The 19,693-nt window shown below is 44.9% G+C and overlaps 1 protein-coding gene across 1 annotated transcript in view; it reads left to right on the top strand.

The window, feature by feature from the left end:
- The window catches only part of CASS4 (Cas scaffold protein family member 4), a 36,470-nt gene that overhangs the window by 5,863 nt on the left and 10,914 nt on the right, over nucleotides 1–19,693 (top strand). Inside the window, exon 2 of the mRNA XM_076010850.1 lies at nucleotides 13,600–14,022. Coding sequence (XP_075866965.1) covers nucleotides 13,600–14,022 — 423 coding nt within the window. The remainder of the gene's footprint in view (nucleotides 1–13,599; nucleotides 14,023–19,693) is intronic.

Below are 19,693 nucleotides of genomic sequence, written 5' to 3'. Positions count from 1 at the left end.
ACCCACAGCTGAAGGGGAGTCAAGGCGCAAGAGTTAGTTACTAACAGCAAGTACCTCGAGGTACCCCTTTCTTAGGCTGGTCTTTCCCAAAGTGAGGCAGTCAACAACCACTGGGAAACAGGACCATAACATAAGATGTTCTCTCTAAACTGCCTTTGGGCATCCCAGATGAGGGTTGAGATGGGTTTATCTGAATGAAGTCCATTATGGACAACAAAAGGAATCAACCTTGTGAACTGGAATAAATTTGCACCAACAGAATGAAAGAAGAAGAGCTTAAACAACAAGATGGCTCCTTGCTTAAACAACAAGGGTGCTCTAAAAATGACCGTGGAAAAATAGAGAATTCAGTAAACAAGGATGAAACTTCACTCATTTCTCTGTGATACCTTAAATAGCTTGAGCCAGTTTTGAATTCTTCCTGATTAATTGAATGGAAAATCACATAGTGCAGAGACCTTGACCTCTGGCCTACCGGATGATTCTAGGTGTGGCACACAGAACTTTTTTTTTTTAATATTACTTACTGTATCTTAAATGTGCATTAGAAAAAAAACTATAACTAGCTCATCAGTTTCATAGGTAATATTGCTTAGGGAGAGTTGTTTTTTTAAAAATTGGCTGAATTTGTTATTTTAACTTTAAAAATGTACAGGTGGCACATAGATATGGCAGGAAGCATGGAGTCACTAGACACACACAGCTTGAGAAACACAGTCTTGGAAAAGCTTTATTCTAATTGGAGTTGGCCTAACTGCTTATGACCAATCAAACAACATAAAGCTTCTTTCTCCATGCCTTTCCTCCCTTTTTCTTTTCAAAGAAGGAAAGAAGGAAGGAAAGGAAACTATTAAATAGAAAGGAAATGCACCTACATGTTACTTTCTTTGTAATCCCTCTGAGGGCTCTCATGACCGTAAGTAACACGTAGGTGTATTTCCTTTCTATTTCTGCTAAACATCCTGTAATACACACATTTCAGCCCTGAGCTGAGCTCAAGGGAACCTGGCCACCCATTCCCCACAGCGCACATTGCCAGACATACAGTAGGTGCTTATAAATAATTGCCGGCCCAATGAAGCACTAAGAGTACAGTTTTGAAAAATGCCCGTGAATAGGGGAAGTATTCAAGATAGTGGATCTGAACAAGACCCAAGCCTATTAGAAAATCACAGTATTCAGGTATCAGGGGAAAACATGTTTCATTTCCACCGCTGTCTTTGGAATTTTTTTTCTGGCCACAACCTCTTCCTCAAAGGCCCAATAATAGGCAGTGCCATCTACAGTTACAGAAGTCCCTGCAATGTGTGGTTTTTCATTAAACCATCAGGAAGAATTCAAAGCCTGATGGGTCAGAGTTCAATGTTGTAGAGAAACCAGTTAAAGTTTGTGCTTACTCACAGAATATGCCATTGTCCAGGATAGTTTGTAGAGGTGTTAGGAAAATAATGAATCATCCTTTTATTTAAGTTTTTCCTTTTTTTGTCATATCCCTCCTCATATCCAAGTTCACCAGGTTTATTCACTTCTTTGTCCCTGGTACCGATGGATAAACCAGCCACAATGGCTATTTGCATCCAGGTGGATGGAGGGGACCAATGGGAATGTCGGAGAGAGCGCACCATGCACCGAATGGCCCATCCTCTCCCAGGGCTGTTGGTCTCAGCCCAGACCCACTGGCCAGGACAGCTGCAGAAAAGGCACTGTTCCTGCTCACATGCTTTAGACCCCAGCCCCTGTGGCATTCCTGCACACACTCCTCCAGAAAGATTTCCCTTCCAAAGCGATTTCTTCTGGTGTTTTCCAGGATATGGGAAATAATCACAAAAAATAATTTCTTTAAAGGATCAAGATGAAGGTAAATGTGAGTATCTGAGTTTCCTTCCTTTGACATCCATTTCCTGCAACTGTTTGATTGCTTGTGACTCTGAGTTAACTTGTACAGGGGTCCAGAACTTGTCATTTCAAATTTTTACCCTGTGTTTAGGAAGTAGGTAATGATGTTTTCCAAATGACTATCACACCATTGGAAACAAATGAACGTTGTTTCAGGTAGCAGGTTTTGAAACAGAAAATAAAGAATTTATATTTTGTTTAGAAAGTAATATTCTATTTAGTTTAAGGATTTTTAAAAGCTTACATGTTACTTTAAATATAAAAGTAATTGGGAAAAGGGAGTTTCAACATCATACTTTCAGTTAAATGACTTCAAATCATTTGCTGCGCAGGATGCAGGCTTTCATTCAAGAATTTTCAACTTTTTCAAAAAGGGAAACTGAAGCAGAAACTCAGTTATTTTCCTAGCCTATTTAGCAAATGAATATTAAGCAACAAAACAAAACAATCCAGCAGTTTTCCTTCAGCATCTCTCATTTAACTACTTTGCGAAGTTTTTTTTTTTAAAGAAAAAAAAAAAACAGCTGCAAAGGAAACAACCCTCCTTTATGTTGCAGGATGATGATGCAAGAAATTACTTAGCTATCACCTCATTTAAAAAACTCAAAATATTTCTGATAATGAAATGCAGATTACTGAAACAAAGCTGTCTTAAGTTTTCCAACCTCATAAATTAATTCTCACCACATTAGGCATGACCTATTACAGGGGAATAATTTAATATAGTTGCAAATTCTCAGAGCAAGTTCTAGTTATGAAATATCATACCATTTTGCTATTTTAAGTGACTCTCAGTTCCCCATTACTTATGGAATGTTACTCTTAAATGCAAATGTTGATATGGAGAGCTACTGAAATTCATGAGGGAAAACAGAATTAGGATTGCAGCTTCTTTCTTGGATAACTATGTCCAAGGGTGATGAATAAAGAGAAGGGAAGGAAGAAGAGGGACAAAAGGAAGGCAGGAATCGGCTGCAAAAATTAGGGCTGGAAAGGGAGAGAAAAGTGAATGGCAGGTGGGAGGGGTTGGGGAGGAGGAGGTGCTGGTTGGCTGGCGTTCTGTGTCAGCTGCAGCCCTCATGGTAGGACTCCAGGAGAGAGGAAAGTTGGCAAATGGTTTCCCCGGATGCTTTCCCCAATGCCACCGCGCCCAATGCACAGCTACTGTGTCCTGCTACTGCATGTCCTAACTGTGACTGTGAGTAACATGTCCCATTGTGGGAGGCCTCCTACCCGGCTCAGATCTTTGTGCACAGGAACTAAATCACTCTGCACCTGGCCAAGGAAGAGGGGGGCCGTCGGGGTGGTGGGAAGGGCAGGGAGCCTCCCCCTGGGTGCAGAGACCCGTTTAATGCCTCCCTAACTTGCCTGGACCAGGCCAGACATACCTTTTAAACTCTTCCAGCTTAAACTTCTATGATTCTTAGTGCACCTACAGTTAGATCCCATTTAATTTAACAAATAGTTGTGGTCGCTTTCTCTGTGTGCCTTCACTGTGGCCCTGCTGTCCAAGTTGCTGGGAAGAGGTAAACACAAAATCAGCTGGTTCTCAAAAACTGCCCACGTACTTTTCAGCATCTTCCGTGCTGTGTCTGGTGTAGGTCCTTTGAGGGATGGGCAAAATGAAGTGGATGATGTTTCTCATCCCGGAAGTTCCAGGATGTGAGAAATCTTGCTCTGTGTGGCAAACTGCTGTTGGCCAAGATGAAAAGATTGACTCAGAGTCGAGATTCCTTTCCATCAAACCCAGGAGCAGAAAGGGCTTGAGTGATCATGGCGAGCAGCCCTTAAATTCACCACTGCAGGAGTCATTTTCTTCCAATAGAACAGAATCTTTTTTAAAAAACTAGATTTTCACATTGCAAAAGAAAAACATCTACACTTGCTTTTAATAACTCAAACTGTATAAATGAACATGAGCAAAAAGTGTTTTCCTATAATCCCAAATCTCTAGCTCCCCAAACCCTATCCCCCAACAACTTATATAATCTTCCAGAAAGATGCTATACCTATAAAAGCATAAATGGGGACATACCGTGTGCACAGTTTCTCATTTTGTTCTTTTTTTTTTTTTTAATTTAACACTACATTTTGGAGCCTTTTTCATGGCTATAGGGTATTCCATTATACAAATGTATTGTTTTATCAGCTGCTTCTCCCTCTCCCTGGAGGCACACTTTGTTACTCACTCATCCAGTATCTGCTGTTAGGCACATGCCATATTGTAATAGAGTCTGTGCTGGGCAGTGCGGTTTGTAGGCTAATTGGGCAGACTCCAGACTCAAAACCACATGTTCCAATCTTGGCTTGGCCTTTGCTCACTGAGCTACCTTAGGCTACTTACTCACCCTCTCTGTGCTTTAGCTTTCTTATCTATTAAATGAGATGTTAGTGACAATACCTGCCTCATGGGGTCGTGAATATCAAGTGAGATAATCGATGCTAATTATTTATCACAATGCCTGGGACAGAGTTGAGACACTGAGTTATCATTGTTAAGCAGGCATTGTCCAAATAGTAGACAACAAAATTAACCCAGTTCCTGAGTGACTGGAGTGCAGTTGACGTTCCTCCCAGGGCAAGCAGGCTGGTTTCATCAGGACTTAATTTGCATCCAGAAGATTAAAGAGAATTTTTCTCCCTGTTTGATAAATTATAGGAAAATGATACTAGCGTTAAGAAGTCTGTATTATTATGTGGAGTTTGCAAAGTGGAGACCCCTTCTGGAATCATCTTTGCTGTGACTCCTTAAGCTGGGCACAGTGGAGCACGCCTGTGGTCCCAGCTACTCGGGAGGCCAAGGCAGAAGGATCACTTGAGCCCAGGATTTGGAGGATGCGGGGTGCTATGGCCGTGCCTGTGAATAGCCGCTGCCCTCCAGCCTGGGCAGCATAAGGAGACTCTGTCTCTAAAAAAAAAAAATTTTTTTTTCACTCCTCTCTCATCTTTCTGGAGGTTATCTCACAGAATGTTGTTCCCCATCAGAAATCTCTCCCAAAGGAAGTGTCATCTAGATACTTTGCTTCTTCCTCAGGGTTGTCCTTCCTCCTCTGTCTGTCTTCCCTTTTTGGAGAATGTGGGTGGGAAAAATGGAGGTGGTGAGGGGATTTTTCTGATGCTCTTGGAAACTTTTCTTTCCTTTTTTAACACATGTGCTTTTAAAGATGATAGAAAATAAACATTTACCAGCCAACAGATAACAGCATTCTCTCTGCTTTGGTCTTCCCTAGTCTATCTTTGAATGTATATAACGTGAACTACTTCTAAGTACATTCAAGGGGAGACCATTGTCTTTAAAGATGATCAAAGAGCTTTGTCCATGGTGCATTTACTCCTCATGTCAGGTCTGGGCTCAGCGACCTCCTAAAGATATATAACAGGATATTTCACTCATCTCAAAGTAAAAGCTCCTACATCCATGGAAAGTCTTCATAGACTTCAGGTATTCACATTTCCCATACATCATTTTAAAAAAAAATCATGGCTTATATATAACTAACAATTTTCTCATGGCCCTCAAAGGGGAAGTATGAACAATTCCGTCACCTTGTCTTGATACTAAGAATTCTTGGAAGTAAGACATGGAGTCTGGAGGAGGCTGAAATGCTAAACACGGACATTTTTCAAAGAAGGATTTTAGTAGAAGAAACATGTCCTTGTTGACTTTGGAGATGACATCTTTGCACAGAGCAGAGGCCCAGAGGTCACTTGCTGCTCAGGGTTTCTTCCACATTTACCTTCCCCATTGCTTGTTTGGGGCACTTACTTGTTTACCACTCCCACTGTGGGCTGGTGACCTCACGGTATGATTTTCCATTCCAAGGAAATAATGATATTCTGGGCTGCTTAGAGGCAAACTATCTTATGATCTCTGTTCTCCTATCCTTAGTGACTAACTTTTCAGTTTTAGAAGTACAAGAGCTTGGAGGGGGGGTGTGAAAGATGAAACGTGGGGGCAGCAGGACTGGGCCATGGTGCTGCCCTGAATCCTGTGATGGAAGAGAGGGAAGGAGCTGGGCAGGGTGGAGAGAGCCTCAAACCGTGGGGCAGCTTGGACACAGTCTTGAGCAACTCAGTCGGGGGGCTTTGGAGCAAAGGCTGCCCATTAGGAGAGTCCTACATTAGGCAGAAATGCTCAGACCCCCGGCTATTAACTTTGGGTTTGCAAAGGAGACCTGGGTGGGGCCTCTAAGACCCCAGCAGCAGAGTGCCTCCCCTGGCCAGAGCAGTGATGTTTTAACATCTGCCCGAGCGTGCCACTGTCTGCACCGCACCCAGATGTCTTACACCTGGCCTGCCTCGCTCATATGTATTTCTTGCCCAGCTCCTATTTGAGTTTGCTGCCCCTGCCCATGGATGTCTTTAAACCTAGCTCCTTCTAGATTGACATGCATTTGGAGTTAAGAGCAGATTAGAGCAGGAAACAGACCTGGACTTGGGGAGGCTGTGAGGAGAACTGGCAATAGCAGACTTCAGAGTCAAACAGATTCGAGTTTGAATCCCTGTTCTGCCACCTGCTGCTGTGAGACCTCAGGTAGGTCACTTAGCCTCTCCTAGTCTCCGGCACCACAAAGCACTCGAATGAGGCCAGCAGTGCAAAAGATACCCCCACCCCCAGCTCTGTTCCTCTGAGTTTCCGCAGCCTTGCTCTTTCGAGTAAACTGAAGAGAACTGAAGTGGAAGATAAGGCAGAGAGGCAAGCCGTGCACGTGGTGCCTGCGTGTCACCCAGGAACTGTGCCCATCCCGGCCTGGAGGGGATTTCAGTCCCATGAACAGAGATGATGGGGAAACGTAACTGAAGCTGCAGCAGGTTGCTTTTCTACCAGCTCCTCTAAGCTGCTCCTATCTGGAACTGTGACTGTTGGTGATGGCCCTTCACGCCCCTGTGGCAGACAGAAAGTATGGGGACCAGTTCGCTCTCTCTGCTGCTTACTTTCCCTGGTCCCTGCAGTCACACTCCTGCTCTTTTTTCAAGGCTCACCTCGAGGTTGCATCAAGTCCTTCTCCAGCTCCTCCCCACAGCTTTCGGGAAGCCAGCCTCCTCCGAGCCATGGGCATCTCCCACTGTTCTGGTGCAATCCCTTTTCCACCCAGCAACCAGATACATACCGCAGCCACTACCAAAATCAAGACCCACGTCCTGTGTTTCTCTCTCACCAGGCAGCCTGGTCATTTTTCAGTTCTTTCAACTTCACACACACACACACACACTCGCTCACTCACTCATTCCAGCCTCCACACATTTCTCTTCCTCTGCCTGGATCCTCTCCCCCCGACTCCAGATCTGACTAATTCCTACTCCACCCCCACATGGAAGCTTCCATGGCCACTTTCTCGGGTAAACTTTCCCTATGCCCTCACCCACCACGACTTCCCAACTGCACTCAAATTTCTCATAACTTCCTGTATTTTCTTTCCATTGCACTTAAGAGACATAGAAACACTATATTTCTGTGAACATTTGACTGGAATTTGTCTCCTCCACCAGAATGCACATGGCATGAAATCAGGAATGGCTTTTTCCCCACTATGTCTCCAGCAGAGTACCTGACTTAGAGTAGTTGCTTAATACAACCTCAGAGAATGAATGAATGACAGCACAACTTCCCAGATCTCTCCAACTGTAGCTAAGACCGCTCCTTCCTCTGCTGATGGAGTTCAGATTAGCACAGTGCATCTGGCAGATGTGGAAAGGTCTCAGTTGGGTTATCATCACCATGAGGGTTGGGAATCTTTGCCTTTGCTTCCCTAAGCTCCTCCATCTCCTTCCTTCCAAATGTGTATTTATTTTCCTTTCCCCTCTCTTAGCTGTTGTATGAAGACGGACATTTGGGAAAGGTCCTTTTTGGAAATTGTTTAAAAAATTTCATCCATTGTACCTGGAATCTAACTGCCTGTGTGCCCACAGGGAACAAAAATGTAAACATATGCCCTCCTTCACCTCTTAAATATCTACGCAAATGTTTTCACGTTAACACCCCATTAAGGAATCTCTTGTGTGAGGTCTCAGTGACAATTGGGATGGTTATCGCGTTCCTTTGCAGTGGCCTGTCAACTGCTTCCATCTGTTATCCCTAAGAGCTTAGCACAGTGCCAGGAAGGCGAGTGCACGATGAATGTTCGCTGCTGCCGTTGTGAGTCTTGTTCTCCCCACACGGCCTGAGCCCGGCCTCAAGGGGGGTGGTCAGGGGGTCACTCCTGCGCTGAGAGCTGAAGGAGACAGAGCCTGTTGTGCAAAGACCTGGCACAAGAGTGTTCTGGGCAGAAGGAATAGCCAGGGAAAGGTCCTGAAGTGGAAGCAAGCCTAGGGCATCCAAGAAAAGTAAGAAAACATGTGACTGCAGGGAAAATAATGAAAGGAGGAGCAGAAAACCGGGTGGTGGATCACTCCGGGCCACGAAGCCACACTAGGGAGGTTAGGTTTTGCTCTCAGTTCAGTTCTAAGCAATTAGAGGGGGTTGTGTTGTTGTTGTCATCGTTGTTTTGGCAAGAGACCAACATCATCCAATTTATGTATATAAAACATCACCCGGCTGGAATCTGGAGAAGGGATTGTAAGCGGAAAGGCAAAAGAATGGATGTGAGGAGACTGATTAGAGTCAAAGTGACCCTGGTCAAGTCATTGGATCTCTCTGACCCTCAGTTTCCTTGTCTATAAAATGGTGAGAAGAAAGCCTACCTCTGGGGCTTCTGAGAATTATTAAGTGATATAACAGTTTCAGTGCAACAAACACAAAATACTTTCCCATTCAATGTAGTTCCCTGTTTTCCCTCCTTTCCAGGTAAGAAACTCAAACTCTCTAAGACATCCCACATGAGTTTCATTCTTCTTGTGCAACATAAACTTTGATGGTCTTTGCTATTAAAACTCTGAGAAATTATTGATTGACTGCATAAAGTGTCCAGAGACACCCTTTGCCAATTATAATGAAATACCATAGAGAAGGGATTTGTGTTATGGCTGCATATTTAGAGTTTTCTTTTCTCAGAGTTTACATTCTTTGAAGATGGGGCCTGCTGTCTTTAGGAAGTACGAAGTAAACCAATATCAAGAATAAGACTGTTGGCCGGGTGCGGTGGCTCACACCTATAATTCTAGCACTCTGGGAGGGCGGGGTGGGAGGATCACTCAAGGTCAGGAGTTCGAAACCAACCTGAGCAAGAGCGAGACCCCGTCTCTACTAAAAATAGAAAGAAATTAGCTGCACAACTAAAAATACATAGAAAAAATTAGCAGGGCATGGTGGCCCATGCCTGTAGTCCCAGCTACTCAAGAGGCTGAGGCAGGAGGTTTGCTTGAGCCCAGGAGTGTGAGCTAGGCTGACACCATGGCACTCTAGCCCAGGCAACAGAGAGAGACTCTGTCTCCAAAAAAAAAAAAAAAAAAAAAAAGAAAAGAAAAAAAAGAGTAAGACTGTTGCTGTCCATCTTAGACAGCTTGGGTACCTATTGGGGCGAATGATTCATTGGGATGAATGATCATAAAAGTCCATTGTTTTCTGAAAAAAAAATATCTCTGCTTTCACAATAGCCAAGTCCACCAACTAAGCTGCTAATGATCTGGAAGCTTCAGAGCAGCTGCCAAATTGTAACAACTGCTCTGTCCAAAGATACACAGTATCTTATTTCTAGACAAATGCAAGCACATCTCAGATGATGGGTTTTTCTTTTAAGACTGCTTTAAATGTACTTCATGGGAATTGCGTTGATTAGTAGAAGATTGTGTGTTTTTATTTTCCCTTTCCTTCCCAATATAGATGGTTAAAGTATAATTTTCAAAAAGGTAAAAATATGACTGCCACACAAATATAAAATGAGACGGCAAATATTTTAATAAACTGATTAATAAGGGAGCCAATAAGATGTTAAAAACAGGTCAAAGATCATTGAGGAGCTAGGTATTTATAAACAATTTAAATAGGAAATATTAGGAAATGATTACAGGGCTAGATAGGAAACCTGCTAAATCCCTACAAGGTAATAAACTGTAAACTTTCAGATTATCTTTTCCTACTTAACAGAAATTATTTGCCTCTTAAACTGGAAAACAGTATCTACAAAGTAGCATATAACTTTACTAATTCTTGACCTCTAATCAATACTTTTTATAAGACTCTAAAACTCTATGCCCTTAAATGCTTCATCTCTGCTGGATTCCCCAAGCTGAGCACCCACATTCATGTGAAACCCAACTGCAGCACATTTGAGGGAGGATGATTCAGTGTGACAACCAGCCAGGCCTTGACGTTTGTTCATCATCTGGACGTCTCAGTGATCATTCTTACTAAAGGTCACCCAAAAATGTGGGCAGTGGGTCAAAGAAAGCTTCCTCCTTACCCTACTTTAGACAGAAATAGTTCTCACCTTGGTTCTGTGTGATGTTTTACCTCCCAGAGACTTGAGAAGAGGGGCATTACATTACTCATCCCTATCCACTAACTCAACAAGCAGCTAATGATCCTTTACTATGTGCTGGACCCTGAGGGTGCCATCGAGAACAAGGAAGGTGTGGCCCCTGCACTCCTGGAACTTGTGTTCTAATGGGGAGGCAGACACTGAATCGATGACTGCCCACCCAACGAATTAAACACAAATGTGATAAGCACTGGTGTGATCGCCTAGGATCTCAGCTGCAATAGATTTTCAAGCAAAAAAAAAAAAAAATGGGGAGAACTAGTTTGGTCTGGGGGAGGGGGTCAGGGAACATTTTTTCTAAGGAAGTGCCTTTAAGATGAATCTGGAAGGATGTGTGGGATTTCACTGGGTGGACTGTTTGGGGGTAGAGGAAACAGCATGTGTGAAGGACTCGAGCCCTTAAAAAGGGTGGCAGTCGTGGAGGCTGGAAACCTGGGCAGGAGCAAAGTCACACGGGGCCTTGAAATTTGGGCAGAGCTTGGGCTTCACCCAAAGGGGAGTGGGGCGCCACTGAAGGGCAGGAGAGAGGAGTGGCGTGATCAAAATTTGTGAAAACTCAAGCACTGGGACAGTGCTGTACACAGTAAACATTCAATGAACGTTTGCTGAATTTGTGAAGGAACAGGTGGCTGACCTAAGGGGACCCTTCATGGGATGGCTGACACCAAGAAGGGTAGTCAGTGTCTGTTAACTTCCTGGGCTCTCTGCTTCTCAGTTTAATCTTGTAAACTCTCTGGACTCACACGAGTGATAATTTTATATCCTCCCGTTCACTTGAGAATTTCTGGTTCACCACGAAGGAGAGAGGAAGTCTTTACAGGCAGGAGTGCTCTTCACAATACACATGCCTGTAACTCCTCTTTGGATCTTTTTCCTTTAAAAAAAAAAAATGAGTTAAACGTGGGTTACAGCAGGGAGGTGACATACTTCCTGAGTTGCCCGAAAGTTATCTACTCAGTGGTGTGCTGGCTGTAGCCAATTCTGCAGTTTTGAGTAGCCTGGGTGTTTCTAAGAATGTGTTAAGAAACATTTCAAGTTCCCTTGACAAAAATTTTAAAACCAGTGAACCACCCAGCAAAGAGCTAATGCACAGAGTAGACTAGGGTGCAAGGAACTGGGCAATCTCTTTCACAGGGGCAGAAGTGTATATTGAAACTTCGCTGGAGGGTAAAGCAATAGTGTGCATGGGATAGCCCTCATGATTTTCGCCCCTCCAACTTCCCACCAAGAAACAGAAATAAATAAGGGGAGTTGCAAATATTTAGCTATAAATATGGTCCTTTTAGCATTGTCTGTAATAGCTAAAAACAGGAATGTCCGAAACCAAGGACAAATGTGGTTCATCCATGTAATGGAAAACCATGGTGCTATTTTAAAGTATACTGAAGATAACTGTTTATTGACATGGAAAGATGTTCATAATCTATTTGTTAAATTTAAAAAAGTAGATTATAAAACAGTGAATATCATATAATTCCATTAAGTTTTAAAATATAACTAAGACTCTGGGTACGTCTATAGACAAAAATGATCTGGAAAGACACAAAAACCAAAGGACTAACAGTGGTTACCTGTGTTGGGGGCACTGTAAGCATTTTTATTTTCTCCTATTTGCTTCTCATTATTTTATATTCTTTCTCTAATGAATTTTTATTGCTTTTGTAGTTAAAAAGAGTTTTATTTATAAAACTTGTTTGTGATCTCCTAAGATCTCAGCGGCAGATTTTATGAGGGACTTCCAATGTTTCTTTGCCTGCATGAAGGATCTGATTATATGTATATGTTTCTTAGATATATGTGTAGCAGCAGTGGCCAAGTACAGTGGCTTACACCTGTAACCCCAGCACTTTGGGAGACCAAGGTGGGAGGATTGCTTGAGGCCAGGAGTTCGAGCCCAGGATGGGCAACATAGCAAGACCTCATCTGTAAAAAAAAAATTTTAATAAAAATAAAAAATGGGAAAAAAAAGTTATACATATAGCAGTGTTTTCCTATCCTGCTTGTCTGGTTAAGATGGTAGTTATCAGCACTGGCCATGCAATTGCATTTTTGTTGCAGAAAAAAAATTTTATGCAAGAAGCACAACAATTCATAACAAAAGTAATGAGAGGTGGTCATTTTTGCTTTATTTATGAAGTGTAGGTGTGAGGGCTGATGAGTATAAAAAGTGTAATTAATTTAAAGAAAGAAAAAACAACTGAAAGGATAAACACCAAAACAGTATGGATAGGTATCTCTGAATTATGGGAAGTTTTCATTTTTTTTTCTTTTTGCTTCCCTATATTTCCTAATTTTTCTGTAATGAATATGTGTTGATAGAATAAAGGGGGAAAGGTGAAACATGCAGAAGCAAATTGCCTTCATGTAATTACGGTGGAAAGTCCCAATACGGGGGGCTTAACCATCGCCGCCATTGCAACAAGGTGATTTTGGGGGGACCATGTGGCTTGCTGGAAGAACATGGGTCTCAGACGTGGGACAAGTTCCTGACTGGTCTCCGGAACAGTCTGAGAATTAGGGAGACTATTTATTGACGTAGATCCTGGCTGTGTGACCACAGACAAGCCATGAACCCCCTGAGTCTTTTGTCATTCACTCATTAACAAGCCCGTACTGAGCATCCCCTGGGTACCTGGGCCTGGGCCAGACGCTGAGGACGGAGTAGCAAAGAAGCAAGATGGATCCTCCAGTCCAATTCCGAAGAAAAACAGCAACAACCAGACAAACAGCAACATAATATAATAATGATAACAGTAACAGCCAACCTGTCCTGAGTACTTACTAAATGCCAGGAACTGTTAAATGAGATCTCTCTCTATATATATAAACTCATTTAATTCTCACCATAACCCCATGAAGTAGGTATTACTAGTATTCCTATTTTATAGATGAGGAAACTGAGGGTCAGAAAGGGTAGCTAATTTGCTGAAGGGGACACAGCCAGGAATTTCAAGCCAACTATGTGCTGTGCTGCACGCAACCATATAGCTACAAAGGTCACAGTTTCTACAAATTGAAACAGGACAATAAGAGCATATTAGGGTAATTCAACCTGGTCTCAGCGTACAGATAAGTCTTCCCTAAGGGTGTGACATTTCTGCTGAGACCCCAAGAATGGGAAAGAATAAATCAGGTAAGAGCAAGGGCAAGAGCCTCTGGGGTGGAAAAAACAAAACAAGATAGCAGTAATGACTTTGCGCTAAGGTTTCTGAGTGAGCGGTGTTGGTGAGGTGGTCACTGGGCATGGTGCTAACGGTGGATTCTCTTCTCCCCACCCTGCCCCCAGACACTCCTGGCCAGGGCACTTTATGACAACCACCCCGACTGCTCCGATGAGCTGGCTTTCTGCAGAGGGGACATCCTGACCATTCTGGAGCAAAACGTGCCGGAAAGTGAGGGCTGGTGGAAGTGTTTGCTCCACGGGAGGCAAGGCCTGGCCCCTGCCAACCGCCTCCAAATCCTCACAGAGGCTGCTGCAGACAAGCCGTGCGCCACATTCCTGCAAGGCCTGGGAGAAGCTCTTGCCAGCTCAGAGGAGATCTACCAGGTGCCCACTCTGCTCCACCCGCCGCCACTAGGCCCCGTCTACGAGAAGATGAAGAGTTGGGTGGAGGAACCTCTGCCCCGCATCACCCAAGTCTACGAATTCCCTGACCCACCCACCAGTGCCAGAATCATCTGTGAGAAGACCCTAAGCTTTCCAAAACAGGTATGTGTATTTCCAAATGAAAGGGATGGGTCAAGGGGTGTGCACACACCCAGGGGGCTTAACTACCCTTGAGTCACGGATGCCCCTCAGACCAAATGTGCAAAATGGGAGCCCAGATCACCAGCAGTCATGACTGGGGAGCTTGTCCACTGGGCTGGGATGGAGAGCCCAGCGGCCCCCACCCTGTCGTCATTCACAGTCCTGGCCCTGTGATTCCCCAGCGCCCCAAGACTGGCCACACCCTGTGGGGAACAGAACGCTTAGTCCGGCTGTGTGGGAAGGCACTGCAGACATTCATGGTGGTCTTTTCACAGCACGAAGGAACACCAGGACTGCCAGTGGCAAATGGTAGGGTTGAATTTCCAGGGGTTCAAAGGCAAGAAGTTACTCATCACATTTAAAATGTATATGCTCCTCAACCCAGAAATTTTACTTGTAGAATTGCTACAGAAATACACAAGCAGGCAAATATGTGTCTGGATGAGAAGAATACAGCTGTAACAGCATCATTTGTTATAGGGAAAAACTGAAGATGCCTAAATGTTAGGGGTGTTTTGTTGTTTGTGTTTTAGAGATAGGGTCTCACCCTGTCACCCAGGCTAGAGTGCATTGGCACATTCATAGCTCACTGCAGCCTCAAACTCCTGGGCTCAAGTGATCCTCTTGCCTCAACCGCCCAAGTAGCATGGCATACCACATCGTACTACTATGCAGTTGTTAAAGAAGATGAGGTATTTCTATGAGGAAGGGGGAAGAAAGAGCCATTGAAACAAAAACCCGAAAAGGATCCTGTGCATGAATGTGTGCATATGTGTGCATGCTCACACATGGAAAGAGATCCAGAAGAACACACACCTAGTGTGGTTACCCCTGAGGAAGTGGAATTGGTTAAAGAGAAAGCGAAAGAAGGCAGTACGCAGGGACCTTGATTTTATTCGCTTCCATGTCCCCAGAACCTAAGACAGGGCCGGACATGGGGTAGGTGCTCGATACAAATTTGATGAACAAATAGATTACAAAATTGATTTGTATGCTATATTGAATATATACAATATCTGTATTTTTTTTAAATATCAATTTTTTAAAAACGGGAACAGAAGCACTGTTCTGTTCTGCATTTAAATGTAGAACAAAAGCATTTTTTAATGAAGAAAAGAAAAGAAGGAAGGCAAAAAATAACATACTGTATTCTGCAAAGCCCTGGCCTTCATGAGGTGTCATGGATGGAGAGCAGATGGCACAATGCTCAGCCACTCTGGGCATTTCCTGCCATCAGATTATTTGTTTTTAGGCCAAATGACACATCCCACTTGGCTACAGCTCTGGCAGGGTCTTGACAAGGTCTATGTCCAAGGAAAGGCTGCTCCCCTGAAGTATGTGCTGTGGGGACCCCAGGAATGTGCCACTCACCACTGAGACCTCCTCCACACCAGCTTCCAAGGCTACCTTCAGACAGGACAGGTTGATTCCTTAAAAGACTTTGAATACTTTAGATTTTCTAACTCCCTGGGCTGCAGGGCATAGAATAAGACAGCTGTTACATAGAACAGCTGCCATGCATAGGGGCTGGCTGCAAACATGAGGGCGAAGCTGGTTGAGCCTTGGTGCACCCTAACTCTCTTTTCTGGAACAAGTGGCCCAGATCTAGGCCTGGCATGCTCAGCTGCTGTCTGAGCAGCTGGCTCAGAGCAGGGCCTTTATGGTGTTTCTTCTAAGAACAAGTGACATTAGCTGAAGTTGACTTGAATTTCTTTCCAAAGCCATTAAAGGGAAAACAAAATCAGTGCATATTTCCCCCTGCTTCCTAAAAAGAAAACAGATACAATGTCCTCTGTTGGCCAGGTGTCCTCAGCACCCAACACAGTGCCAGGCTCCTACAAGTTGCTCCATACTTGCTGAGTGAATGAAGTTGACAAAAACACAACATAAGACTTCAGAAACATGGACCCTAGTGTCATCATCTAGCTGGCATTGGTATGAAAGGAAAGATGAGTTTACTACTGAAACTCAACTCATAAAAACAGGGCATTAGCGGGGAGATTTGTCCTTGATGTGAAGCATGTCAACTATCTGCGCCCTCACCTGTGCAGGCTACTAACAGAAACCACAGCCACTGACGGGGAATTCCAGGCCTCGTTGCCACTGAGTAGGGTTTTGAGGTGACCACACTGAAACACCTGGGCAACTTTCCTGCTTTTTTCTTTTTCCTTCCCCCAGTTTCCTCCATATCTGCCCTGTGTACATGTTTGGTCCCTCCCTCCTGCCCCTCAGTTTTTGAAAGTGTTGCCTTTTCTGTTAAAGCACGAGATGCCATCTGTGGCTTGGAAGCCAGGGGTCCTGGCCCGCTTGGCTGCTGGGGCACCCACTGTCGTGCTCGGTGACTGGGAACAGCACAACACCCTCCGGATTTCTCTTCCCTCCTCTGTATCAGGAGAGGGTTGGACCCCATCATTTGTAAAGTCACCTCCAGTTGTACCTTCTGGTTTTTCTAAATAACTTATCTTCTTCCTCTACCCTAAGAAGAAAGGAGCTCGAAGAACTAGAAGAATAGTTAATAGTAAGTTGAGGATTTTCTGATTCATAGAACGGGCAGGCATCTCCTGCCCGCTCATGGAATCTAGTGTTTAATCCCAAGTCTAGGATAGCCCAGAAAATACATTCTGAGCAGAAGCGGCCATTGGCAGAACCAAGCAAGTCTGGGCCACCAGCTTTGAGCTGGTTCCCAAGGGCAAGTTCACAGGCCTGGAGCACAGCCCGGGTGAGTCCTTTCACAGACTCCTTTTCATACTTGTGTTGACTATCTCTAGGCTAAGGTGGCCCCAAATTAAAACTCAAAAAGGTGGAAATGTCGCTTTTATCGGGTTGTCCTAGCAGAGGAGTCTGCGTGTCAGAATCAGTCGTCTCTATAGCTGGAAGAGACCTCTGTGGATCTTTAGATTGGAACCAGTCTTCATTTAACAGATGAGAAAACTGATTCCCAGGGAAGTGAAACTGCCTGTGCCTGGTCACGCAGCTGAGGAATCTTGTGTCTGTCCGTATCTGAACAGCCCTCGACCCCAAGGCCCCCAGACAGAACCCTTACCCTAAGCACCTCTGTGCCCCCTTAATCTTCTTGACTGACTCTGTGGCTGAAACTACTCTTTCAGTGAACTTTTTATTGACATTTCACCCACAGATCCTAAGGGTCTAGCTCAGTTACTAGGATCCAGATCAAGACACAGAACAAAAAGAGCGCCCCAGAAGCCCCCTGTGCCTTCTCTCTGTCACTTCCCCTAAGGTAGCCACTATCTTAATCTTTGTTGTACTTTTTATTCCAACTTCCTTGATATAATATGCCGGCCTGACTCACAAAAAATAAACAAACAGCAAACACCACCACATAAAGAACATATTGGATTTCAGTGTAAATTCAGGAGGGACTCTTTTTTATTTCAAGTGAAAAGGGCCAGATTTCCTAGTAAAATTGCTCTTGGACCCACTAGTTCCTGAACTGGAGTTTCCTTCTGTCTCCCTAAACATTTCAAAACCATGTTTCTCAAACATGTTCTTTAACTGATTGCCATCTCCAACCTATGTTTTCCAAGAAGCAGTGGGCAGTTTTGAACTGGCTTCCTTCCCTCTGAGATGTCACACAGGAAAGTCCCTTTGCTCTCTGCAGGTGCTCTTGTGGGCATCGAGACCCACAAAGTCAGCCGCATAATAAAATGGACCTGAAATCACAGGGAGAAATGGGTGACGGGGCAGCTTTGGAAAGGGCCTGTGGTGGGAGAGAGCCTGGTGTGTTCGGATAAGTGGGGAAAGGAGGGAGGAGAAGTAGGGGTGATGGCCAGTGGTCAGGGACACTCACACAAGGTCCCTGGGCTTGGACAGTGCATGGCCTGTTAGGCCTGGTAAGGAGCTTGGGTTTAATTCAAAATGCATCGGGGAACCACTGATAGGTTTGTCCTAGACCAATGAGCCTAAGACCAATGGGGACAAAGGCAGGTTTATTGACTGTAACGAGGAAGATCCCAGAGCAGAGGGACCATGGGGCAGCTCGCAGAAGGAAAGGTAGCATAACTATAAGATGGGGGAAGGCCGGGTTTAGGTGAAATGCAGACAAAGCCATATCTCAGCAGGCTCTATGCAAAACAGGCAGCATGTGAAGGGGTCAGTATAAGCCCAGACATCAAGGTGGGCACAGGCTGCTCTTTCCTTGGGGACCACGGAGTTGAGGCAGAGGCAGAGCGTGGGGCCTGGGTACCCTTATCTGAAGCTCTGCACAGGGTGCTGGGGACAAAGCCTGCTCCTCTGAGTCAGTGACTCAGATCCCCAGGCAAGAGTGGGATGTTTCATTCTTACTGATGGCACTTCAGACAGCTGTGCTTCTTGAGAGCCTAGGATTTTAGAGAACCAAGTTTCCCAGGGAGCCAGAAAGCAGTTGTCACTCAGAGAAGGGGGTTGTTTGGATACTTGCCAGCCATCACCTGTCCCTGGGAGAAACATTTGCACTGTTCACTTTGCAGCTTCTTTATCTGAGCCTGTTTCCTGCCAGAGGAATGGCCGGGTGGATTTTATACTTACAGCTGGTTTTCACTGTTCAAGCTGTACATGGTCATTCACCAAAAACAAGCAAACAACCCAAATTCTAGCACTTACCACATGCCAGTCCCAGTGCTGGGTCCTGGGGACACCATGATGAACGAAGGGACCCTGACCTGGCCCTCAGAGGCTGCCCTTCCAGCTGGACAGCCCCATCTCTACATATTTAAATTCTGGCCATCCCCATGATCCCACTGAGAAAGCCCCCTACTCAGTGGCCCTGGTGGGAAGTACGTTCTCCCTACCCTGGATGCCCTGGGCCTCCTTTTCCTCTCCCCAGACCCCGTCTTGCAGCCCAGCCTGTGTCCTGGGTATGCCCATGCCTTATTTTCTCCTCAGACTTTAAGCCAGTGGCGACAGCATCCACTATGCTGTATGAGACCGCCCTTCCCAGGACACTCCCAGAGACACTCTTCCGTGTTTCCTCGAAAATAAGACCTGCCCATAAAATAAGCCCTAGCAGGATTCCTAAGCATTTGCGCAATATAAGCCCTACCCCGAAAATAAGACCTAGTGATGGGCGTGGTTATGCAGTATGTCTGCACAACCCATGCATTTTGTCGCAGAGCAGTAAAGAAGACGAGCAGCCCTTCTCAGCTGCCCCATCATGACAGCTACTACCCCATAGGTGACCAGAATGGTGTGGGCAGCCCCACCAACAAGGTCGGCTCCCCCTGTCAGGTCCCAGCCATCCTGTGCGTTCTACAGGCTGAGGCTTTGAGGGGAAAATAACACATCCCCTGAAAATAAGCCCTAGGGTGTCTTCTTGAGGAAAAATAAATATAAGACCCTGTCTTATTTTCAGGGAAACACGGTAGTTCAAGAGGTCGGAGGTGGGAGCCCTGGCTTACCAGGTGATTCGGATGCCTGGCCAGGTTGGGAAGCTGCCGCCCCTGGCATCCAGCGTGGCGCTCAGCATTGAGTCAATACCAATGAGCTCTAAAGGATTAACTTGAATCCAAAGTTCCCATTTACAGGCACAGACTCCACAGCTGAGAGATTGTTTTCCAAAATGGCATGAGCAATAAGTGGCCACGTGCTCTGAATAAAATATAACTCTGCTCTTGTTAGGATAACATCTGAACTCTGT

The sequence above is a fragment of the Microcebus murinus genome, chromosome 16, assembly GCF_040939455.1.
Source record: "Microcebus murinus isolate Inina chromosome 16, M.murinus_Inina_mat1.0, whole genome shotgun sequence".
NCBI lineage: Eukaryota > Metazoa > Chordata > Mammalia > Primates > Cheirogaleidae > Microcebus > Microcebus murinus.
Note: the sequence above shows the minus strand (reverse complement) of the source record. Positions and strands in the feature narration are given on the sequence as shown.